The following is a 25,915-nucleotide window of genomic DNA, read 5'->3' as shown; positions in this document are numbered from 1 at the left end:
CCTGCAATTTGGCATTTCAGCAGCCCCGGGAATTTTCCAGGAAATTATGGAAAAAACCCTTAAAGGAATTCCCGGGGTCTGCCCTTACTTCAATGATATACTAATAGCAGGCGAGTCAGAGGGGGATCTAGCAGACAGATTATGTGAAGTTCTAGGCAGATTCAGAGCAGCAGGGCTCAAACTAAAAAGAGATAAATGCTCTATAGGGGTACCCTCTACCGAGTTCTTGGGATATAAAATCGACTCCCAAGGAATTCACCCCACCAACGCTAAAATCAAAGCCATCAAATCTGCCCCCACTCCAAAAAACAAGCAGGAATTGCAAGCCTTTTTGGGACTGCTAAACTTTTATCATACATTCTTGCCCCACAAGGCAACGATTGCAGAACCCCTGCATAGGCTACTCGACAAGGGAACCCCCTGGTCCTGGTCTCCTCAGCATGACACCAGTTTCCAGCACCTAAAAAACCTACTCACCAATAAGTCCACTGTAACGCTTTTCAGGGAAGAACTGCCCCTATGTATAGCATGCGATGCTTCCCCTTACAGGATCGGGGCAGTTCTAAGTCACTTGACAGAGACAGGAACCCAAAAGCCAATAGCATTTTACTCTAGAACACTTTCAAAACCTGAGCGCAATTATGCTCAAATTGACAGGGAGGCTTTGGCAATCGCTGCCGGCGTGAAAAAATTTCACGACTACCTATATGGATGGCACTTTACAATCTTCACAGACCACAAACTGCTATTAGGAATATTCACATAGGATAAGCAGATGCCCCAAATTCTGTCTCTCCGAATCTTAAGGTGGTCTACCTTTTTATCTGCTTATTCGTTCAAACTGATCCACAAGCCAGGGAAGGAAATGGGTCATGCTGACAGGCTAAGTAGACTTCCCCTACCTATAAATGACCCCGACCCCACCCCAGTGGGCAACATCCTAGCAATTTTAGAATTACTAGAATGCCCCTTATCTGCTAAAGATATAGCCACTGCCACTGCTACGGATAAGACCATGAGCAGAATACTAAACTGGGTCACCTCCGGATGGCAAGCGAAATGCCCCGGTCCTGAGTTCCAGGCATATTTCTCCAGGAGACTGGAACTGTCATCCCATCTAGGGTGCGTACTGTGGGGTAATAGGGTCATTGTCCCTGACAAACATAGACCCAAGGTTTTGTGCACACTGCATGAGGGGCACCCGGGGACAGTAAAAATGAAGGCATTGGATAGAAGCTACGTTTGGTGGCCTGGCATAGATAAAGATATCGAGGCACATGTAGCTGTCTGCTACCCCTGCCAGCTTGCTAGACCTGCACAACCGCACGCCCCCATCCACAAATGGGAGGCAACCAAAAATCCTTGGTCCCGGGTGCACTTAGATTTTGCGGGACCCCTCCAGGGACAGGTGTTTCTGATAGCAGTAGACAGCTATTCCAGGTGGCTTGAGGTCATGCCTGTCAGCAGCATGACTACGGCTGCCACAGCACAGGTACTAAGGGTTTTTTTTCCACACATGGCCTTCCTGATGCACTGGTCTCGGATAACAGCCCCCAATTTACTTCCCGTGAATTCCAGATTTTCACCATGGAGAACTCTATTAGGCACGTCACATCGGCTCCGTTCCACTCCTCGTCTAATGGCTTGGCTAAGGTTATGGTGAAATCCACAAAAGATGCACTACGGAAAATTATCACGGGGAACTGGCCCCGCAGGTTAGCTCAATTCCTTCTAGCCCAACACACCACCCACTGCACGGCTACAGGGAAGTCACAAGCAGAACTGCGTTGGGGGAGACGCCTGGTAACCAGACTTGACAGATTACACCCCGACAAGGCAACTGCAGAACTGGAACAACCCCTTCAGCACAGAACCTTGGGAAATGGACAAACCATTTGGGCAAGAAACTATGGGGGAGGGAACAAATGGATTCAGGGGGTTGTAATTGAGCGAACGGGACCCTTATCATACATAATTGACACTGGCAATAACTGCCACATACGTCGGCATATTGACCAATTACAGCAGCGCAGCACTCAAAACGTGGGGGAAAAGGACAGCGAGTCACTTCCAATGCCTAGCACCACCACCGGAACGAATAACAGCCCCCTGCATAACACCCCCAATAAGCACAACTAACGATGGAAACCATGAATCTACAGAACCAGACCCAAGACAAGTAATTGCGCATCCAGAACTGGGGGAAGGGGAGCCTATCGTAGCAACACCCCTCCGCCGTTCAATAAGAACCAAAAAAAACCCAGCCTACTTAAGAGACTACCAGTGGGGCACCCAATATAAAAGCAACCAAGAACGGTAACCCACCAGTTCAGGGGAGGGGTAAGGGGTGTTATGTATTAAATGTTATGTTATGTATTAAAGGTTATGTATTACATGTAAATAGTTATGAGGTAAAACCGGTCTGGAACACGTGGCAGCTTTTGACAGCTGTCAGAAGCTGCCGAATGTAAGGCGTAGGCACAACGGTTTGACAGCTCTGAGCTGTCAGAGCACAGGTAAACAGCGCAGGTGTGGCTAACATTGACAGCTCCGGGCTGTCAGAGCTAGCCGCCACCGATTGGTCCTTGCCGGCAGCGGGAAACCGGCGCGGCTCGGATTGGTCACCAGCCTGCCAGCTGGGGTATAAAAGTAGGCACTGTAAATCTGTCTGTGCCCGGTTCCTCACCAATAAAGGTTGTCAACTTGAGCCAGCTGTCTCGCGTGATCCTTACCAGAAGGCACTACAGGAAGGTAACAGCGTTCCGTGTGCCTTTGGCATCTAGTCATGCCGGCAACATGACCACAGAGACATCCTCTGAAAAGCGCTGGCTCTTCGGCTTTGAAATGGAGATCAGCACCGGCCCCTAGAGTCGGAAACGACTAGCACGCATGTGCGGGGGAACCTTTACCTTTTTTACCTTTAGGACCTATTTCAATTAAATAGATTCATGTTCAAATTAAAAAAAAATTAAAGTTCAGTTTTCTTTATTAATAACAGGGATCCAACTCAAACTCAACACAGCCAATGAATGAGGAGCGTCTCTGACAATTTGCCATGGCCAACTTACCATAGCCAAGTTACAATGGCCAACTTGCCATGACCAACTTGCTGTGGGATAACTCATGACAGCCAACTCACCACGGGACAACTCACTGAGAGAGAAGAACTACACTAATATCAAAGAAAGGATGGAATAGAATAATTAAAGAAAGGATAGGAAAAGAGGGACAAAATGAAATGTGAATGACAAAAATTAAAATATGTTTTTATTTTAAATAATTAGATTGAATTGTTAAATTGTCCAATGGCTAATTGTCCTGAGGTGAGTTGGCCATGGCAAGTTGGCTGCAGCAAGTTGTCCCATTCTGGAATGAAGCAACTTTGAATATTCTCCAAGAGATCGTTCCCAAAACTTCTTCAAAGTAAACGAGTCACCAAATTTCACTGATCTCAGGTAAGCAGCCAGGAAGCATCCAGTCTGCTAAAGGTTTGCACAACCGAGTAATATCTTTATTCCCGAGTAATATCTTAATGGCAATTGCATTTCTGACTTTTAACTGACCTCCTTCATTCTCTTATCCCAGAAGTCTCCATAGTGCCCTTTGTAATGCTTCAGCTCTTCTTCATCTGTTTGTGTAACTGTTGTGACTGGTACAACTCCAGCAGGAAAATTCAAGACATTGTATAGATGGGTATAAGTAGTAGCCACTGGAAAAGATACCATCTACAAGTTATTTATTTCTCAACAGGATTGGACCATTGTTTTGTGACTGTAACATATTAATAGCATAACAGCACAATGCATTCTCCACAGATGCTACCCAATTCCATCCTCCACAAGCAAGGAGACCAAATGAGGTGGATACCACTACCACCATCACAATCTGCTGGCAGTGATGCAGTTGCCCAAGGGGTGAGAGGCTGTGGCTTTTATGAGAAAATCAGCTAATAAAATATGTTGCACATGTGCTCAAGAGTTGCCAGCATCCCTTGTACCTTGTCCCGAAAGAGGGAGGACGGAAACGTAACCTTTTCAGAACAATTTTCCTTCTTATTACAGTTGAGGTCCACAACCGCTATATAACTACATGAATATAGTAACAATACAGCTGTGCTTCAGGGTAATAGCTTTCTGGTGAGGAAATTGGAACAATATTCAAGTGTGGGGAAAAGGTCTAGTGCTTGCAGAAAAATAGCATCATGTTCTCTTCAGGGATTTTCTTTAAAAAATAAAAAATAAAAATTGAGGAATAAGGAAATGAGCCTGAAATGTCAGGCCAGATGCTTGTCTTGCATTATTTCATCATTAGATAAAATAATCTGAAATGGCTCTAAGAACAGTTGCAAAATTGTTCAGGGTGGATACTTAGGATTGCACCACTTGGCAGCCATAAGCTGCTTGGGCCTCAAGGTAAATCTGGTGGAAAACAGCTAGTTTAGCCTCCTCTCTGAAACACGGTCCATCCCTTCATCTTGGCAATGACCTGTTTGGACTACAGTTAGCACAGCTCCTGACTGATGAGTTCCCTATTGATGCTAGGGCACCAAGTGCTTTCCTTTCTAAGGGTGGGTCTCTGTGTCACATACTTTCTATTTACAGATTTTTTTTTTGTTGCTTCTGTCTTCAGTGTGAAACCTTCGACCTTCCCTATCCCAATGTTTGATGTTCTTTGTTCATGCATCCAGCATTTCATTAATCTGTTGGTGATCTGGTTTCAAAAAGAAAGGACTTGCAGTTCACCAGTGAACCCTAACAGAACTCTAAAGTTATTTAATTGTGGAGTGTCAAGTCTCCACACATGAATGTTGAACCTGTTTTGCAAATCACTGGTGTTTTTATGTGTATATAGGAAGTCAGTGCAAGGCCTGTGATGTGCCTTGTAGATCTAAACACACTTAGGGATTATGTGGAAAGGGATTTCAAAAGTGGGCAGGCAACACAGCAGTTCAGACCTAAGGAGTAGCAACTAGTAACCAAAGTGGGAAACTGTTCTCACCCCTACAGTGCACACTAGTCATTTGAGTGAGTGTCTTGCCAAAATGTAATAAAGCAAAACAGATGGACCTCCTGGCACACCTTGTTCTGGTAGAAGGTAAAAAAAAACAGCCCTTCTTATGCAAACCAAGAAAAAATGGGTGGATATTGTCTTCAGAATAGGCTGGGGACAAGGTTCCTACCCTTGAGAAATAGGAAATGGACCATCTGCTCACAGGAGCAAACAGGATATGAGGGTGAGCCTCAGAATGAGTTTACTGAACTAATGTACCCCTATCAACCAAGATCATATCAAACAAAATAACATATAGTATGTATGTACATATGTATGTATTTTCTGATTTGCCTGATAATCTGAAGAACCAAATTGGTCAGTTCTGAACTGATTGTTACGTTTTATTATTAATCTATTATTTTACTGCATTACTGCCATTATTATCTAGAAAGCAGCTCTATTTCCTTTACAATGTTACCTGCCAGAATCTGCTTCCTCACTTTCATTTTACTCTAACTGGAAGCTACATTCTGACTGTATCTTTTGATCACCCAACCAATATCCTCACCTGTAACAGGTTTCTTAATTCATTCTACATGCTTTCCTGCAAGGAAGTTTTGAGGGCACAGATTGAAGTTGGACGTAATGAGCACCTAGTTCACCAAATTAGAGTGCTATATAATTTGATAGCTATAGTCTACCACCTTTTATGATCCCCTCTGTCTAATGCATCTACCCCTTCTTATAGTTTGTTTCTATGTATGTGTATGTGTGTATACATACACCCACCCACACACATTGTTTTAATATCTTCTATTTTTCATTTTTTTAAGACTATGATGTACCTTCTATGCTTTGTAATTGACTGTACTCCACTCTCCTTATGCTTGTAAATGACTATAATAAAGATTTGATTTGACTGATTAGTGAGTAGTGGCATATGTGGCCTCATCAGACAGTGCCTTCCTCCCAATCAGCTCAGGAGCTGAAGTGATCAAAAGAATGATGACGGAGCTTCAAAAAGAAGGAGCAGTGCACACCGTCCACTTTGCACGACTGTTTTTTCACACTTCTGGAATCTAACCCTTCTTAGAACAGGCATAAGAACAAAGGTACACAGAGAAAGTTACAGTGGGGTTATGATTTGATACCAAATAGTTTGCCAGCATATCCTAGATTAAAGGCTGGGCCCAAAGCAGGACAAAGCACAACATCCAGCTTCAACTTTCTCCATTCTGCAATGAATTCATCACGGTAAGCCTGGAAAGAAAGAAAATACAATGGGTGGAGTATAAGGGCATAATGCTACTTGATCAACATGTTCAATTTCAGCTTCCTTTATCCCATATAGGCCCCTATAGCTTCTAGGCACTAGATCAAGACTTTCAGAAAAATGCAGAGTGGGGATGTACCATTGGATATAATCACTATACCATGGATACCATACCCTACTCTGAAGAATGATTTTTCCCAGCAGCTTCATGTAAATATTAAACAATAGGGGCAGCTATCATGGTTAGTGCACAAATAAGTAGTTGCTGGGTCAATCTCTTTTCCTTTTCAACAATTGACTGGAACTGTCCACTCAGCAAAAAGAACCACTGCAAGATAATCCTTCTAATTCCAAACTTCACAGGCAGTTCAGAAGGATTACCATGGCTGATGATCTTGAAATCTGTTGAGATGTTGATCGTCCCTAGGATTACAGTCCCCCCCAGTCATTTCAATGGCCATCTACTACCACAACCAAGGCAGTTTCCTTCCATGTCCAACAACTAATGGAAAGGAAAACAGATAACCCATTGGCTAGGACATTCTGTAGGTGATTTCCAATCATCTTCTCAACGTTTTTTCCCACAAGGGGAGATTGGAGACAGGGCAATAACTGTTAAGGATGCCTGAATCCAAGGAATGTATCTTAAGGACGGGAACAAACCAGATCTTCCTTCAAGACTGCAGAGTTTTCTCCCATAAAGACAGAGAAGCATTGCAAGTTAGAGTAGAATGTTAAAAAAAAAACACTGAAGTTTCTAGCTCTCAAAACTAAGGATAAAAATTTGATAAGTGCTAAAGAAAGCTCCAGGCTTAAGCATGTGCCACAAGCAGCTATTACAGACTCCAAGTACAGAGAACCAGAAAGGTCCTTGGGACTTTATCTCTTTTGATTTCTTTTTCCAACTTTTATCTATCTCTGATTTATCCAACTAATACCTTTCATCAGTTCATTTGTGATAAAATATGTGTTCTTCCTATGAAATCAGGCCTTACATTCTAACATCTCAAAAAATTAAATTAGAAACACGTAGTCTCTCAAGACTGTTTGCAGGATCATTTCAGGATTTCAAATGTGAATGCTGATGTAATCAGCAAAATGGCCCTAATTCCAAAAGGCACAAAGGTCATATAATAAATATTATATTTTCTAATCTGAGATAGTAGCTACTAGCAAATTCTGTGAATGTTTAACTTACATTCAGTTGTATGTGATCTGACACTCCCAGTATGAGCGGGTACTTCTAAATGCATTTTTAAATGAGCTAGAGGTCATACAAAGCCTTGCTCTTAACAAATAAATCTCAGAAGCTCAACTAACCTAAACTTTGTGCAGTTTAATTTTGCAGTAATGTGCCCACTAAAGACGTCTCCTCCAATCTTCTACTCCTTTCAGAAGTGCATAGCATATCTATTGTCAAGGGTTATGGGAATTGTAGTCCCGCCCATCTAAAGTGGCCAGATTCAAAAAGTCAGTCAAACAGAAAGTTAGGATGGAAGACAAGTGCTGATAGATTATTGTATTAAGGGTAGGTTATGAGATAATAAATAACAACAGTGCTAAATACCTGAATGGTCTGGGCAAACAGATGTTGAAATGTAATAATACAATAGTGAGTGGCATGTTTACTTCTGCTTAATTAGCAACTTTGTATATGCTTAGGAAAAAATAGAATGAGGAAAGCATGGGATTTTCCTGCAAGAAAGCCATTTATGACTCTGCATGTGCTGGAATGTGCAGCTAAATAAAGAGTTGGGGAAATGTTGGCAGTAGCACTGCAGCTTCTCAGGGAAGAGGCAATGCATTCCAGAAAGGAGCCCAAGACAAGAGACTGTGCTGTCCTAAACTAGATATGGGAGGAAGGAAAAGGTTTGGTGTAGCCACACCCTACAAGGTATATCTGTTAGGTTAGAAAGTTATAGCTTTAGTCTGGCAAGATTCTGCGTATTGGGTATAAGCAAATATACCTAATACCAAATGGATTTGATTAGATCTCACTGTTTCTTCTTTGGGTTTGGGTCTGACACTATGAGATAAATTATCCAGGGAAGATGCCCATGTTACAAGAAGGGATAGTCAGTTGGTTGAGTTATGGTAACATATAAATTAAGTTGAATTGGAATGATCCTTAATGAAGAAGTATGAAATAGCTTTCCACCTGCAAAATAGTATACTAAGTTTAATGAAGTTTTTCTCAAGAGTTATCCTAGTATCTTGTCCTTAGAGTTGAGCTAAACCTGATCAGGGAAAGAGGACTCTTAACAATCACAGGAATGTATCCTGATACCTTTGAGTACAACTTCAAATACAAAATGATGATGATGATGATGATGATGATGATGATGATGATGATGATAATAATAATAATAATAATAATAATAATAATAATAATAATAATAATAATAATAATAATAATGTTGGAAGGGACCACAGAGGTCATCTAGTCCAAGCCCCTGCTCAGGCAGGAAACCCTATACCATTTCAGATAAATGGCTGTTCAATCTCTTCTTAAAAACTTCCAGTGTTGGAGCATTCACAGCTTCTGGAGGCAGTTTGTTCCACTGGTTAATTGTTCTAACTGTCAGGAAGTTTCTCCTTAGTTCTAGATTGCTTCTCTCTTTGATTAGTTTCCATCCGTTGCTTCTTGTCCTGCTTTCAGGTGCTTTGGAGAATAGACTGACTCCCTCTTCTTTGTGGCAGCCCCTGAGATATTGGAATACTGCTATCATGTCCCCCCTCATCCTTCTCTTCATTAAACTAGACATATCCAATTCCAGCAACCATTCCTATCTGAGGAATAATCAGAGAGCTTACTGATAAAATGGTAATGTATCTTTATGAAGTTCCTCCCCGCAGTTTGACAATTTTCCTGTTACAGATACCTGATGTACATCGTATTGATAAAAATGTAGAAGGCTTGGTTAAGTTCTAAGCTTTAACTGTTGGCATGAAACTTGTCCTACCATATGGTACCATTGATATCCCACAGGACACATGTGGCTACTGCCAATTAAATTGGATCCTGGAATTCCTAGTGCACAGATCTGCAAACTGCGGCTCCGGAGCCACATGCGGCTCTTTCAGCCGTCTCCTGCGGCTCCCAGTCCTCTGCCATGTGCAGTCCAAAAAAAAAGTGGGACTAAAAAAGTTCAACCAATCAATTCAAACATGCAGGGTAGGTGCATATCACGCCTTGGCTCCACTCTTCAGTCAAACTGTATGTGCATGTGCACACATTTTTTGCGGCTCCCAGTTTTTCCTTTTGTGAGGGAACCGGTTCCGAGTGGCTCTTTCACTGTTTCAGGTTGCTGACCCCTGTCCTAGTGCATAAAAACAAGTGCAGGACTTTGTGCCTGTATCTTCTCATTTTTTGTGTATTAGGAATAAAATCCACCTATTCACTAATTCCATTTTCTTTAGCCATGAAGCTGTTGCTTTGCAAACAAGCTCATGAATGATTGGAAAAGAAGTTGAGAAACTTCATATGGTGTTTCTCCATTTCACCATCCAATCCAATTAGGTCATCATTTCTGACCACTTTTTTAAAACCATCTGGTGACGTGTGTTACAGGAAATAATAATAGTCTCAATTGCATACTGATGCACCATACAAAAACCATTAAGGTATTTGCTTCAACTATAAGTCTAGTATCCATAATATACAGAGGTAACCCTATAGGAAGATTGTGTAATATAAGGGGATTCATTAATTATTATTTTCAATTCTTTCTGTTCAGTATTGAAAACCCGGGGCTGCATTCCTTTTTTGTTCTGGTTGGGAAATAACTGAGAAAATTAGAATCTTTGGCCAATTGACATAAACAAGCTGACTCACCATCCGATCCACATTGTTCTTCCAGAGTTTTTTGACTGACCTAGAATTTGAAGAAATCATGAGAATCAACATTAGCATACTAACAAAGAAAGATCAACAAAATAGTTATGCATAGAATCATAAAACTGTAGAGTTGTATGGGACCCATCTCTGAACCTGTGCACCAACTGTTCAACATGTTGTTGCTCTGTGCTTAAGGAGGCCATCTATATTCTCACTGGCAGGGATTTTAATGGCTTGCCCCATCCCCTAAATCATACCAATAGCAGCTTGCTGCTATAATAATTAAATACAAAATTGACAGACCTATTGTGTACTAGCATTTTCCTGGTCTTATTGCACAGAAGAAGCAGAAGTGGTGCTCAACTTACAATCACAAGTGGGACTGGAAATTCCGTGTGATTGTTAAGTGAGTGATGCTTGATTTTATGGCCCTTTTTCCCCCACAATGGCCATTAAACAAATCATGCATTTGTTAAGCAAATTCAGCTTTCCTCATTGACTTCGCTTGTCGGAAGCCCCCTGGGATGGTTATAAGTGACCGTGGGGTGCTGGAATCATTGTACAAACCTGTCAGTTAACAAGTGGCCAAATTTTGATTCGTGTGACTACAAAGACACTGCAACAGTTGTAAGTGTGAGGACCAGTTTTAAATTACTTTTTTCAGTAGTGTGGCAACTTTGAACGGTAGTTAAATTATCATAAGTCAAGGATCGCCTACAGATCGTGCTGAACAGCTACGAGAAGAAGGAGCCTTATACTCTATTGCTGGCTAAAAAAAGGACACTAACCAAGTGACAGTTCTGTTATGTGCAGAATGTAAATACGTCCATTTCTGCAGTGTCTCGAAGTCTAAATAAATCTGAAGAAAATCAGGACAGCACAAGACAATTTTAGCTAATTCTGGAATTGCTAGGAAGGATTGATTGTCTGAAGGTTGCAGTCCCAACCCATTTGAAAGGCATCCGGAGGCAGGAAGTTATTATAAAACCTCAAGTAATAATAGTGGGTATTTATTCACGATGCAGTCAGGATTTAACTGCATTCCACATCTTTGTTTGCTTCTCCATAATAAATATACAAAATGACATTGAAATTCCTTCAGGCCACTGAAACAAGTACCTGAACCTAGTCTTTAGAAACCCTGGAATGTCGCTCTTTCCACAGCATGTCAGTTACCATCTGTAAATCCAAACATCGTGATTGGTCCAAATCATTTAAATTAAAATATTTTCCTATGTCCAACTTCTGTGAAATGCAGTACAGTGGCCGATGCACTGCTGTCCTCTGCTGGAGAGAACGTAGCATAACCGTTCAAAGTTTAAATAGTTGTATATAATAACCAAAAGACAACTCCTTAGAGCAAAGCATACTGTCCCATTACGCTGTTCCTTCCCTACATATGTCCCAGTTTAAGCAAATCTTAATGGAACTGATGCTTTGGCAGCAGTTTGGAAAATATTGAGTACATACGAACTGTTGCTTGTATGTACACTGAGAACTTGTGCACCGGAGACAAATTCCTTGTGTGTCCAATCACACTTGGCCAAAGTATTCTATTCTATTCTATTCTATTCTATTCTATTCTATTCTATTCTATTCTATTCTATTCTATTCTATTCTATTCTATTCTTCTATTCCATTACAGATCTAAAGTAACCACTTGTGGCCACTGGGAAATTCTCCCACTACCATTCTTTCTCAAGTTTTCATTTACGGAAGGCAGCACTTTCGTTTCTCTGGGAGGGTCTTAGTGGACATACATATTACCACATACCCATGCATACAAAAATACAGTTATATGAAATATAATATAGCTAAATGAAAAGGTATAAACTATGCACATATGCAAGGACTTTAAAAACAACCGGCTTTAAAAACAAAAATTTCCTTTCTTATATTACTTCTACTTTTCCTGAGTAACATCTACTACAAATACTGTTATAAAAGGATTTTCCTATTAGTATAACAGTACACTACTGCATAGGTTGGTATTGCATCCTGGAGAAACCTAAGTGTGTGGTTGTTAAGAGGTGACACTGATAGATGGCACACGGTAAATCCAAAGGCTGATATTGCAGGAACAACACCCATTCAAGGAAGGAAACGCCATAATATTCTCTTACCCTACACCAAGGAGGGCACGCAGATGTCGGGAGACTCGTGGGAACTAAAATAAAAACACTGCATTAGAAAATCACATATAGCAAGAGGTTATATTACATAGTATTAAACAAACCTACTGACTATGCTAAAGCCTTTGATTGTGTGGATCATAACAAACTGTGGCAAGTTCTTAAAGAGATGGGCGTACCAGACCATCTTATTTGTCTCTTGAGAAACCTATATGTGGGCCAAGAAGCAACAGTGACAACTGGACACGGAACCACTGATTGGTTCAAAATTGGGAAAGGAGTCCGGCAATGCTGTATACCGTCGCCCTGCTTATTTAACTTATATGCAGAGCACATCATGAGAAAGGCAGGGCTAGATGAATCAAAAGTTGGAATTAAGATTGTCAGAAGAAATATCAACAACCTAAGATATGCAGATGATACCACTCTAATGGCAGAAAGTGAAGAAGAACTAAAGAGCCATCAGTTCCTCAGCTCCAGTGGAAATACTGCCATTGGTTGATAAAACGCTCCACCATGTTGTAGAAGTTACCATCTGATTTGCCAGTATCTTGTGAAAGTAGGCAGTCACTTAAAACAGCTGGGCTTAACCCAAGCAAAAAGTGATATACTTTCAAGAAGAAGAGGTACAGGTAGTTCTCAACCTATGACCACAGTTTGGAACCAGAATTTCTGTTGCTAAGCAAGCTGGTTGTTAAGTGAGTTGTACCTGACTTTATGACCTTTTTTGCCACAGTTGTTAAGTGAATCACTGTAGTTTAAAGAACCATTGCAATCATTAAGTGAATCTTGCTTTCCCCATTGACTTTGTAGGAATCTGGCTGAGAAGGTTGCAAACAGTGATAGCAATAGCAATAGCACTTAGATTTGTATACCGCTTTACATAGTACTTTACAACCTTCTCGAAGTGGTTTACAAAGTCAGCATATTGCCCCCCCACCTCCAACAATCTGGGTCCTCCTTTTACCGGCCTTGGAAGGCTGAGTCAACCTTGAGCCAGTGAGATTCGAACTGCCAATCTGCAGGCAGTCAGCAGAAGTAGCCTGCAGTACTGCATTCTAACCGCTGCACCACCAAGACAATCACATGACTCCGGGATGCTGCAGCTGTCGTGAATACATGCCAGTTGCCAAATGCCTGAATTGTGATAATGTGATGGTAGGAATGCTTGCGGCAGCATAGGTGCGAGGACCAGTCATAAGTCACTTTTTTCAAGGCTGTTGTAACTTGGAATGATCACAAATGGTTTTAAGTTGAGGACTGCCTGTACATCCCCCCCCCAGTAAAATCAGTGGGTTTTTAAAAAGCATTAATTATAGTGTGTGCTATAAAAAGTATTAATTATAGTGCGTGCCTGTCTCTTTCACCGATAGTTGAAGAGTTTTCTTATAAGGGAATGTCAGGCTGGAACTAATTTGTTCTGTAACCGAGGGATTGAATAGAAGAGGGTGAATTCAGGATGAGTTAGGAGTGCAGATTTTTTTTTTTTTTTGCAGAAAATGATTTAAGATTTGTAGGCATCCTATTTTCTCTGAGCTTCACTTTGCTTTCAACCCCATCATTTCATAGGGAATTGAATCATCAAAAAGCAACATATGAAAACCTGAGAGTGGCTGTATCAGGGACATTATTCTTAGATTATGATTTTCACCTTGGTTATTCCACTTTATAAAGAAGAGAGCTAGATCTTGATTTCTGTTAACAAGATTGACTGAGGCGACCGAGCTCAAAATGGAAGTCATTTTGAGATAGTCTATGAAGGAGACAATCCAATATGCATGTTTCGATTGCAATTCAGCTTTGACTTCAAATAGAAACGAAACATGATTTTCTCTAAAGATCCAGCATCATTTCCCTGATTTAAATACAACAATAGCAAATTGATGGAAATGAGGAGAAAAATGCTTGTAAAAGCATTACAAGCAAAAGAAGCAATCACATTTTCAGTTGCATATCAAGGGCTCTATTTCCAAGGACTTGAGCAGCCTTGCAGAATTATTCCTGGCAACCAAAAAAAAACCATCTAAACCTTAAGTAGTTTTGAAACAGTGACCAAAATATTAAAACAGTGCCTTTTTTTGCATCAGGTCATAAAGAGCATCATTTAGCATTCTCATTTTCCTGAACTTTTCCTACAGAAGAATCAATTTATTTTACTCATGAATAAGCACCACAATGTGTTGGCATTACAATTCCAACCAACACAAGGTCTATGTTCTGTACCAGCCTGCTACCGGCCCTGCAGAAAAGGCAGGGACAACCCCTTTACAAACGGCAAGAGGCTGGAATTAAGCCTGCCAAATTTATTAAGATAAAACAGAGCAAAACAAGACACCAACTATGAAACAGGAGCTATGAAACAGGAACTAATCAAGCGGTTGCCTTCAGCAAACCAGCCCTCCCACGCATTCCCCTTTTATACAGTTCAGGGCGTGGCTTCTCTCTGTCTCCTTCTGAGGTGCCCCATTGCCTTCCTCTGTTTACTCCTGATTGACTGCCTCCTGCTTCGGGCGTCCTTGAACAGGGCCAGCTGTGGGTCATCTTCATCCACGCTGTCAAGCTCACACAGCTGGGTCTCCATCGTGACCAGGTGGGAGGGGCCTGGCTGAGGGCTCTCATCAGCAAGATCTTCAACCCCCTCAGCAAGCTCTTCAACACCCCCCTCCTCCTCTGAGTCGTCCGACCCAACTGCCGAACCCACAGGCTGACCCTGAATCACAACAGTCTAATCCCAACCCAATATATATATATATATATATATATATATATATATATATATATATATATATATATATATATATATATATATATATATATATATATATATATATATATATGTATATAAGTCCATTCTGGGCCTGGGCAATAAAAAAATTAGCTACCGGTTCTGCCAAAGTGGTGCAAACCAGCTGAATCCCACCACTGGATATATCACTCCTGCATTTGTCAATCTTTTTGATTGAAATTCAGGAATGATCTCATTCTAGCAGAGAAGATACCAATGAACAAACCATTTATGGGCTTATCACATTTACAGTAGCCTAATTGAGAGAACCTAAGCTTTACTTTCCCCCAGTCTTAATAGAAACCTCTGGGAGTTGAAATCAAATGCATCCAAAGTACATCAATTTGGGAAAAGCCATTTCAGTTTGCATTCATTTCAGGCTACTATTTCCTGTTTGCATCTATCTAATAGCCTTTGACATTTCCCTTGATCTTACAGGATAAGCATCACAGCAAGTGATCTATTAATAGCAGCACCAGGAGTTTCAGAATTGCATTTCCAGGGATTAGCCTACAAATTTGGGTAATGAGGAGTGGGATCCATTTCTTACCGATCTACTTCAGTAGGACCTGACTGAACCTGACTGGTGTTGTTATAGTGTTTAACTTTAATTTAAATTGGATGATGGTGACCCAAAGCAATGGGGGGGGGGAAATTGACGTGCAACCCAGGAGTTTTTAGACACAGAAAAATCCCAGTGACAAGTTAACTTGGTTCCTCACTCATATGGAAGGACCAGAAAGAATCCTACAAATTCTTACTAGGCTATTGTACGTGCCACCTCCGTCATTTTTGGTTATGGATAAAATGAGACTCATTCTGAAAATTAGTATGGTATTTGTGCAAACAAAAAAAAAGTGAGAACTCACCAGAGGCATTAAAAGGAGAGCCAAGAGTCTCTTCAGCAGGTCTGGCATTCTGTAACAACGAATCTGGTTTCTCCAAGTGGAATCCACAAATTCACCATCGCTGAAATAGTAGAAAGGGAAAGAAAGCAGATTATTATATAGAGTATAAGGAGGTAACAGGCCCTTCTTTTGGAACAAGGACACAAATTGGAAGATGGAAGTTGGGAGGGAAAGAACTATTCATCTATGAGTTCAGGTAGATTTTTGCGCTCATGTCAGAAGCACTGAGGCACTTCCAGGCTGGATTAGCTGGTGACATCACTGTTGCCCAGGAGATGCCCAATTGGGGGCTCTTTTCATGTCCTCAGCAAGGAGCTGGAGCAAAGGATGAGAGGTCACCCCACCCCACAGCAGCACTCAGGTCTCGAACATTACTAACATGGATTTGCTAACCTCCAACCCAGCATCCTAACCACGAGAGCTACCATGCTCCACTCCCTTTTATCTCACAGGTATATATAATCCTAATTTAGGATAATATTTGTTGAATAAGCTTTGCTGTGCCACCTTTCACATGATTCTATGAAAAGCCAAATAGGCAAAGGGGAGAAACAAAAGAGTCAGACACATTTTTTTCCAGCAATCAGGCTACCAAATATTCATGGTATTGGAAATCATAAGCTTTAGTCTGCTCCTTGCTGGCAAGATTTATAGATTTATATAACATTTGTTTGATAGAAAGGAAACAATAGTAAAAAAAAATCAGACTGGCTCTTTCTATGAAATTTTAGTATTTGATCACTCACAATTTTTCCAGTAATGTGGAACTTCCATCAGCATAGAGGCCTTTGGTAAAGAGTTCATCCACCAAAAAATCAATGCGAGGTGGAGTGAATGGTATCAGCTGACAGAGGAAAGAAAAACAAACTCCATATTTAATGGTACACAATAAACATATATAAAGAGTTTCCTCTGCTTTTAAAAGTTGAGCAAATTGAATCTGCTTATTTATTTTTATTTATTTTAATTCCATTTATATCCCGCCCTTCTCCGAAGACTCAGGGCAGCTTACAAGCTTAGCAGTAGCCTTCATTCTATGTATATGCCTGCTTGTTAGGGCTTTCACACACCCCACAAGCGGCATTATTACAAAGTCAGCTTAATTGCCCCCAACAATCTGGGTCCTCATTTTACCTACCTCGGAAGGATGGAAGGTTGAGTCAACCTTGAGCCTGGTGGGACGTGAACCTGCACTAATTGCAGGCAGCTGGTGTTACTTAAGGAGGCATTAGCCCACTGCTCCACCAAAGTTACTTCTTCCACCAAGGTTACTTCTTCCCCTAAAAGTACTAAAAGCCATGTGTTCATCCATTGAACAAATGAAGTCAATTACATATAGGAATACAGCACAGATGCACGGCCCAAGAGTCACATCTTAAGACTGCCAGATCTGAGCTGCAAAAATGTGGATGATGAAATGGAGAGCAAAAAAAGAGCAAGAATTCTCTTTATCTCTCCACTGGCATTTAATATTCATTTGGATTTTTGCAGTCCAAATATAGTGAGCCTCCAAAAGGTGCGATTTTAATTTTTAATGTGACCGAAGAGGAAAATGATTGAATATATGGGGAACCATCATACTAGTCATGTTTGCTTCTCAATGAATCTAAATACAAATGAAATGAAACCTATTCAAAGGAGACACTTGCCTTCTATCAGCTGCTTTTGGAATACCGCTGGCACCTTGCCATTCAAATGCCAAGGCTCTTGCTGCCACTGTTCCCACCCAAAAAGATCTTTAATCCTTGTGTAAACCTTACGGTATGCCCTGCCTCCTGTAGCAGTTTTTTTGTTTCCTGCACAGCTCTTCTCATGCTGGGAGATGGCTGGAAATAACCATCTCCATCATAGAATCCAATCCTCAGGGGGCTGGTATGACAGTAAATCTGAAAAGAGACAAATCTTCATTTGTTCCAGTCACTAGGAAAAGAGAGCTAGACATGTTTTAAAGGTCTAATACTGTTCCAAATCTGGGTATATAAGGAGCCTGCCTAAGATCTAATAAGCATCCAGAAAGTGCCTATCAGATATTATAGGTAGTCCTTGGATTACAGTGGAATTGGGACAGGAATGTCCATTGCTAAGCATAGAGGTCATAAAGTGTGACATCATGTGGCTACACAGCTTAGTGACAGCAATTCCAGCAATCCCTATTGCCATCATTAAGCAAGGATCGGGTGGATCATTAAGTGAGGACTTCATGCAAGTTTGACATGGGAGTAGGTGAGAATCCAGAATACTTGCTTATCCAAATGAAACTGCATCCCTGGCCAGTAGCCCAGCAGGTGACAGCTATAGATGGGCAGGTTGGTACTATGGAGTACGAGCAGGTGGACATTATGGAGCACAAGTTCCAACACTGCCCAGGGCCTCCTCAGGAAAAAAAAAGCATCAGAAGCAGGAGTGACTTAAACCTCCTGCCGGCTTCCCCATTGACTTTGCTTGTGGGAAGCCAGCAGGAAATGCTGCAAATTGTGATCATGTGACCATGCGATGTTGTAACCATCATAATTATGAGCTGGTTGCCAAGTGCCTGAATCTTGATCAATATGACTGTAGAGATACTATGATGGCCGCAACTTCAACAACTGGTCATAACTGGTTGGTGAGTCCTATGCAGAGGCCTACATAAAGTCAATTACATGGTGTCTCCATGGAAGGAATGGGACCAGCTACCCCTGCAGCAGCCTGAAGTGACCAATAGGACTTAGCCAGATCCCTGATCACAATATTGATGTAGCAACCCCAAGCTCTGATGAAGCACAATGTGATAGTGTTCATGGTAAAAGTTGTGGGCATCAGAGAGTAAATATATTTTAAATTTGGAAAACTACAGACAACCCTAATCTGTCTTAGCTATAGACTGGGAGAAAGACAAAGGCATAAAGAGAGTATATCATATAACAGCTACCAGGAAATACTTGTGTTGTAGTTAGTGCGATGTGAGGGGGAATCCTTAGCATACCTGCTACTTCTACAAGTAACTAATACCAAAGTTAATTAAAAATGCACAGGAAAAGAAGTTGTTAGTATGTTAGATACTGGGTTCGATGCTTCAATGACGAGGCGAGGCGAGTGAGTTCAGCAAAGTTCATTGTTTATTGCTTGCAGGAACTGAACTGAGAAACAGGGCTGTGAATGCAGCAATTTATACCCTGGCCTCTAGGCGGCAGCCAATAGGTTTAAAGCAACCTATTGCGGCCCTAGAGGCAGCCAATGGTGGCGCTGGAGACGGGTTGTCTGAGGAGCTGGGAGCCGTTAGCCAGCTTCCCTGCTTAAGCAACCTTCCAGCAATTAACCCACGTGATGTTCCCTTAACAAGACAAAGCCCAATACATTACAAGTATGAGCTCCAGTATACTTCCATGGGGAGGCTATTCTATAAGTGGATCTTCACAACCAAATAGCTTAACTTCTGCTGGTGGAAACACTTAGAGACCGCCAAAAATGATATTCAGGTACATATGAGAAAGGAGGTCCTTGAAAATTTCTGGCCAATACTAAGAACTATAATCAGACACACACACACACACACACACAGAGAGAGAGAGAGAGATAGAGAGAGAGAGAGAGAGAGAGAGAGAGAGAGAGAGAGAGAGAGAGAGAGAGAAAGAGAGAGAGAGAGAGAGATTCATCCCTATATCCAATTTGATTACCTTGTCATTAAAGGGAAGTGGGGGCACAGCTGGATCCAGATAAAACATCTCGTCACACAGTAGGGCTTTCATGCACAACACCAGGCTATCCACATCTCTTGCCATTGGGCCTGTCACAGAGATGACTGGAACAAAGAGAGAAAGGTCTTCGGTCTTGGTAAAGGAAGACAGTACATGGTTTTGCAGTAAAGTAAAGCTAAACAGGTCCCCTGAGAATTTGCTTTCTAATAATTAGAGGATTTTAAACTTACGCAATAGTTTACTCAAGTGGCTTGATTTATCTAGCGGTTTTTGACAAGGAAAAGACACTGTATTTTTACTCCTTTAGTTTCCTTGTGGTGTCATCCCATCCAACTACACTTTAAAATTCTTAGTTACTATCTATAAGTGTAAATGAACCTGAGATTTCATTGTGCAACAAAAAATCCCAAAACTGTAGGGAAATAAAAAGACAAAAGACATCTCAGTGTGACTGAGCAGTGATGGGACAGGGGCCTCAAACATCCCAAAGGCCACTGGATGAAGATTATGATACAGTAATGTCACCTGGTGTCTCCCTTTTCCCCCCTACTAAATCCTTTTCAGATATATTTGTTCACCATGAAACAAATCAGAAATAGCAAAGAAGATGTTAGGCTCTTCAAGAAAGGACATGAAAGATTTTAGAGGAGAAGGAAGGAGAAAGCTTGGAGTGCAATTTTGGATGGTTGATTGATTAGCAGAAGACCTACATATCTATCAGGGAGCTTTTGCTTTTTGTCCATGAGCTGAATAACAAATGCTGAATCAATCATAGATTTGCTCACCTGAATTCATTCCAGCTACAGGAGTGGTAACACCTTTGACACTGCACAACAACAAAGGAGAAAAGCAAATTAATGACAGGTAAAACCAAAGGAAAAAGAAGCATGAAATGCAGGTGATATTGTTACAGGATACTAATGATACCTGCAACTATTAGAAAGACACTGAGAATATTTTCAGGATTATTCTTTTCCCTGAAAAAAACAATCAAATTATAGGCACCTTTCATTGTCCCTACAACACTGTACTTTGGCTGTATAAAGCTGTCCCAGAGTATGCTATTTAGTATCTATATTTACCAAAACGCATCTTGATTGTTTAATTATGATGCTTGAATATACTGTGAATTCAAACAACTTGACTTTCTTTCATTGAATTTGGACTAGAACTAACAACACTACCCAAAGAGATTTGAGCTTTAAGAGAAAATGGAGAAAAAGGAAGAACGTGGTCCATTTGTGATACAAAGTTTAAACTTTATTTTGAGTCAGGGCTCAAAAGAGTTCAAATTTTGGATTCAGAATCCTTTCTTGTAGGAAAAATGCATTTAAATTAATAATGCATTGTAATCAATAAGGGTCATCGATTAGAATCCTTTCCTTTAAGGAGACTTTCTGAGAGCCATCAGTATCCATAATAGAGCTAATGTATCCTGGGCCATTTTTCCTATCCCTACCATCAAAAACCTGCAAAAAAAGGTCTAAAATGCCTACTTGATGATCCACGACTCAAGAACTAAGGAACGGAGAAAGAAGAAGTAAAAGAGGTGGTGACATCATTAAGTAGGAGACAGTTTCTTCTTTTCCTGTGGATTAAGTGCCTACTATTCAAAACAGCCAAAGAAATGCCCTCTTTCTTCCCAGTAAAAAAATACCATGTGTTGCATTTTTTTAAAAAATAGGGAAACCTCACACTTCAGCTATCCTCAATCAGGGCCATTCCAGATATGTGGACTTTTAGAATTCCCAGCCAATATGACCATTCCTGAAGATTCTAAAAGCTGCCCTCCATACCATCTGGATACTATACACATACCCATCTGGAAATTGGGGGGGGGGGAAGGGACCTGGACAACAAGAGTTTGAATGAAACAAAATGTTTTGAGTGAGGGTGGCTCAGTGGGTTAGGACGCTGAGCTTGTCGATCAGATGGTCGGCAGTTTGGCGGGTCGAATCCTGAGTGCCATATAACAGAGTGAGCGCCTGTTACTCGTCCCAGCTTCTGCCAACCTAGCAGTTCGAAAGCACATAAAAATGCAAGTAGAAAAATAGGGACCACTACAGTGGGAAGGTAACAGCGTTCCGTGCACCTTTGGCGTCTAGTCATGCTGGCCACATGACCACAGATATGTCCTGGGACAAGCGCTGGCTCTTTGGCTTTGAAACGGAGATGAGCACCGGCCCCTAGAGTTGGAAATGACTAGCATGCATGTGGGGGGGAACCTTTACCTTTACCTTACAGAGTTAAATATCAAGACTAATGGCAAGAGTGAATGGCGAAATATACCGTTGTACATATGCTCTTCTACATATGTACTACGTGGTTACTTCTGCTTTTTCCTACACAAATATAAATCTGGTTCTTTGGCATACCTGTTTTGGGAAAGTTGGGGGATATAAAACTGCAGTATTTTTTAATATCTATACATTAATCTCAACTCCGATTTTATAAACTTCCTAGCCTGACTATTCAACTTAGCAGTTGTGAATATCTCTTGAGGTTGAATCAATTCTGGTGATTTCTTTCTCCAGGGGAAACAAGTCACTAACATGATCTGGTTTGGAATATATATTTGTTGTGTTTGTACTACTCAGTTATATCCTGATCAATGCAACATTTCCCCCCTGAGGTTTTTCAAGCGTTTAGAACATAAAAAGGACATTTCTAGAGATTCATTCTATTGCTCTACTGTGAATGAGGCACAGAGGCCGTGGCTAGAATACGAATGAGCAGAATGAATGCTTGTGTGGATGAGATGATGGGAAATGAAAGAATAAATGAGAAAATGAAGGAATAAATAAAAAGCGATAGGCAGGAACAGAAGGCTATATTCTACTTTTTTTCCACTTTTTTGTTTTTGTTTTAGCCTACTCATCATTAGATTCATGACCAGTTTACCTGAAGAAACGTGATCCCATCCTTCCTTTAGCAACTCTTAATTCCTAACAAATGCCTGACTTTCCTATCTAGTGAGCATTGTATTTATAATCTAGATTGCTAGTCTCTAGTTTCATTTCTGAAAAGAAAGTTACAACAGAGAACTTATTTTGAACATGTATTGTTTATTGGCATACCATTCACCCTTGACTTGGCTGACAGTACATGATATATTATCAATTGCTTGTGAAAGTTGTGAAGACACCAGTTTGGCCTAGTGGGTAAGACACCAGGCTAGAAACCAGGAAACTGTGAGTTCTAGAGTCACCTTAGCCATAAAAGCTGGCATTTTCTCTCTCTCTCTCTCTCTTTCTCTCAGCCTGACCCATCTCACAGGGTTGTTGTTGTGGGGAAAACAGGAGGAGAAAAGAGTATTATCTATGTACCTCTCCTTGAGTTATTTATAAAAAATAATCCAACAAATAAAAAATAAAATAAAACTTACCTCACCCTATAGCCAGTTGGTTTGAATCCACAGATCCCACAAAAGCCACATGGCACCCGAATACTTGCAGCCACATCTGTCCCAATGCCAAGCATGGATCCTCCTCCTCCAATAAGCGCTGCTTCTCCTCCACTGGAGCCTCCAGAACTTTTCTTGTGGTTGGAAGGGTTCAAAGTTTGCCCAAAGACTGTATTGCCACAGTCAATACTGCGTAGGAGGGGAAAGGACCCATAAGCACATCTAAGACAAGCAATTCTTGTGGAAGGTGCTAAAGACATAGCCATTTTACTAGGCCTTAGGGTAGAATGGAACTAAACATCTGTAAGATTTGGTTTTGTCTGATATGATTTTTTATTTCTTTGAATGCATCTCTCTTTGTCCTTTGCTTCCCTCGTTCTAACTTTTTACAATATAAAGTGCCCCAGGAATCTGGCTTTTGTTCTGAAACACACATGCATAAGATATAACAGAAATATTCAAATGCAAATTTCTATTGCCTATGCTAGGTGCGGATTTGTCATACTCAATATCAAGTTGAGGAAGGCTTTTCTAGCAGCTGAGCCATATATATCTAGAGTGAAATCCAGGGCTTTCTAATAATTAAGTGACCAATTTCATTGATTAACAAAACTTTTACCACTATAGTGGAAAACAGCCATACAGATTGAGTTAGACATTACAAATGATAATTTAAAGAAGCAGTCCAGTCTATATGGGGTTTGGGATGCTGATTTTGCTGTCATATCACTCATGAAAGGCAGTCTCCTCTTCACATACTTTCATGCTGGGTGAATATTCTGAGAGCTACTATTTAATACATGGTGGAGGGTGCCAGATCGGAGAAAAATGAATTAAATCATGGTTTCTCCTTCTTCAGGAAGATAAAAACTGTTTTAAGGATACCCAATGGAATATAGCTAAAATCTAGCAATCATTTTTTTCCCTTGGCAAAAAAATATGCTGTTCAGAAAAGGCTACTTTTTAAATTTGATTATAGGATATTATTAAAGTGATGGAAGGACCACCAAAATGATGAGCCTGTTTTAACAGATTAAAATCCGTTGTTGCTTTTAAGAACTACGCCTGCCCTCCAAAGTGAGCAAATGCTTACTTTAATATGGCTTGTGACGTGTTGGTCTTTACAAATGGAATTGCCCCTTGTTTCTTGAGAACTTTGACTATTACAGAGTCATCATGCTCAGGATAGTCCAGAAATTTCACCAAGCCAAGTGAATTGGGGTATCCCTTAAAAAAAACGAGAAACAAAACAAATGAGGAGGTTTAGAATGAAAAAGCGGAGCGAGAAAATGTGAAGAACAACATATTTCCAAATCAATAGGAAATGCTATCAAATATCACTTTGATAAAAGTCTACCATACCTGGGCTGGATGACCTCTTGATGGAAACAGTAAATCAGTAAACAGTAAACAGTAAATTTATGTTTTTTGTTTATATGATCTAGCTATCTTCTGGATTTTTGGAACCTAGATATGGTAGCTCTAGCATTCTTCCTTTCCTCTAAGCACAGCATGAACGTACCATAAAAACCATTTTTGTTCCCCTGCTATATTCTCATGATATAGGGGATGCTGCAACAGTCATAAGTGTGAAAAAATCCGTCATAAGTTACTTTCTCCAGTGCTATTGTAACTTCAGATGGTCACTAAATGAACTGTTGTAAGTCGAAGACCACCTGTAGTGTCTTCTGTTCAGATCCAAAGCAGCTTAAAGACATCTTTAGCTGTTCCAGGGTTTTTTTTTCTGTCTCTTTCCAATGTATTTTTTTTGCAATGGATATTATCTGCTTTGTTGACCATTAGGAAGTTAACCTGGTCAGGAGTATGGAGTTCCCATGGGGCTTTTCATGAAAAAGACCATCTTTTAGACATGGATTTAGTACCTTTTGAAAGAGCGCTAGTCCTGTGCTACACAGAAAATCAATTTAACTAGGAAAGGTAGCAGGTTTTGCCAATTGTGTGTTATTTTCCTACCAGCAGGTGACACTTGCTGAGAAGGGAAATGAAGCCAGGAGATTTCACCAAGGAGATGCTTCCTCAACAGTAATGTCTCCCCATTAAAAGACAAGAGCAAACGTGGCTGAGGGCCTTGATATATAATTGTAACCAAGGAGGTTATTATTATGGAATCAATCTGAGGGATGGAAATCAGAACCGGGTGAGTGGACTGCAAATAAAAATGACAAGCTCACCAAGGTACTATGTCCCCCACACACACACCTCTCCCAGGACCTCTGGCAGTCCACTAAAAGTTCTGATTTTCAGCATGAAAATCTACAGTAGATTTTTAAGGTGTATTTGGTCCAAATGTATGTTTTACAAGGCTTGTGGAATCAGGAATACTGATCAGACCAGTGTTTCTCAACCTTGACAACTTGAAGCTATGTGCACTTCAACTCCCAGAATTTCACAGTCAGCCTTGCTGGCTGGGGTACCTGGGAGTTGAACTCCACACACCTTCAAGTTGCCAAAGCTGAGAAACATTGCATCAGACAATCTTTGCAGATCATAAGTGTAATATATTGGGCTTGCTTGTTAACACCACGTGGTAACCGCTGGTAGGCTGCTGGAGCAGGGAGCTAGCTAACGGCTCCCAGCATCTCAGACAACCCGTCTCCAGTGCTGCCATTAGTTGCCCCTAGGCAGCAGCAGGTTGCTTCAAACCTATTGGCCACCGCCTAGGGGCCAGGGTATAAATTGCTGCATCTGCAGCCCTGTTCTCTAGTTCAATAAACCATGATCTTTGCTGAACTCACTCACCTCGTCTTTATTCCTGCGCAACAAACCCAGTACACAACAATAAGACTTCTGCAAGCACATATAATAATAATAATAATAATAATAATAATAATAATAAGAAGAAGAAGAAGAAGAAGAAGAAGAAGAAGAAGAAGAAGAAGAAGAAGA

The 25,915-nt window shown here is 40.8% G+C and overlaps 1 protein-coding gene across 1 annotated transcript in view; it reads right to left on the bottom strand.

Annotated features, from left to right (window-relative positions):
• Positions 1–25,915, bottom strand: part of LOC310638495 (vitamin D3 hydroxylase-associated protein-like) — a gene marked incomplete at its 3' end in the record, with an annotated part of 52,371 nt that overhangs the window by 5,359 nt on the left and 21,097 nt on the right. Inside the window, exons 5-15 of the mRNA XM_083359616.1 lie at positions 24,102–24,235; positions 22,991–23,197; positions 20,391–20,431; positions 19,585–19,709; positions 17,689–17,814; positions 16,675–16,772; positions 15,890–15,989; positions 12,227–12,270; positions 10,101–10,140; positions 6,144–6,252; positions 3,564–3,709 (exon numbers count right to left, since the gene is read on the bottom strand). Of these exons, the coding sequence (XP_083215742.1) occupies positions 3,564–3,709; positions 6,144–6,252; positions 10,101–10,140; positions 12,227–12,270; positions 15,890–15,989; positions 16,675–16,772; positions 17,689–17,814; positions 19,585–19,709; positions 20,391–20,431; positions 22,991–23,197; positions 24,102–24,235 (1,170 nt within the window). The remainder of the gene's footprint in view (positions 1–3,563; positions 3,710–6,143; positions 6,253–10,100; positions 10,141–12,226; positions 12,271–15,889; positions 15,990–16,674; positions 16,773–17,688; positions 17,815–19,584; positions 19,710–20,390; positions 20,432–22,990; positions 23,198–24,101; positions 24,236–25,915) is intronic.

The sequence above is a fragment of the Vipera ursinii genome (genome assembly GCF_947247035.1).
Source record: "Vipera ursinii genome assembly, chromosome: 3".
Classification (NCBI taxonomy): Eukaryota; Metazoa; Chordata; class Lepidosauria; order Squamata; family Viperidae; genus Vipera; species Vipera ursinii.
Note: the sequence above shows the minus strand (reverse complement) of the source record. Positions and strands in the feature narration are given on the sequence as shown.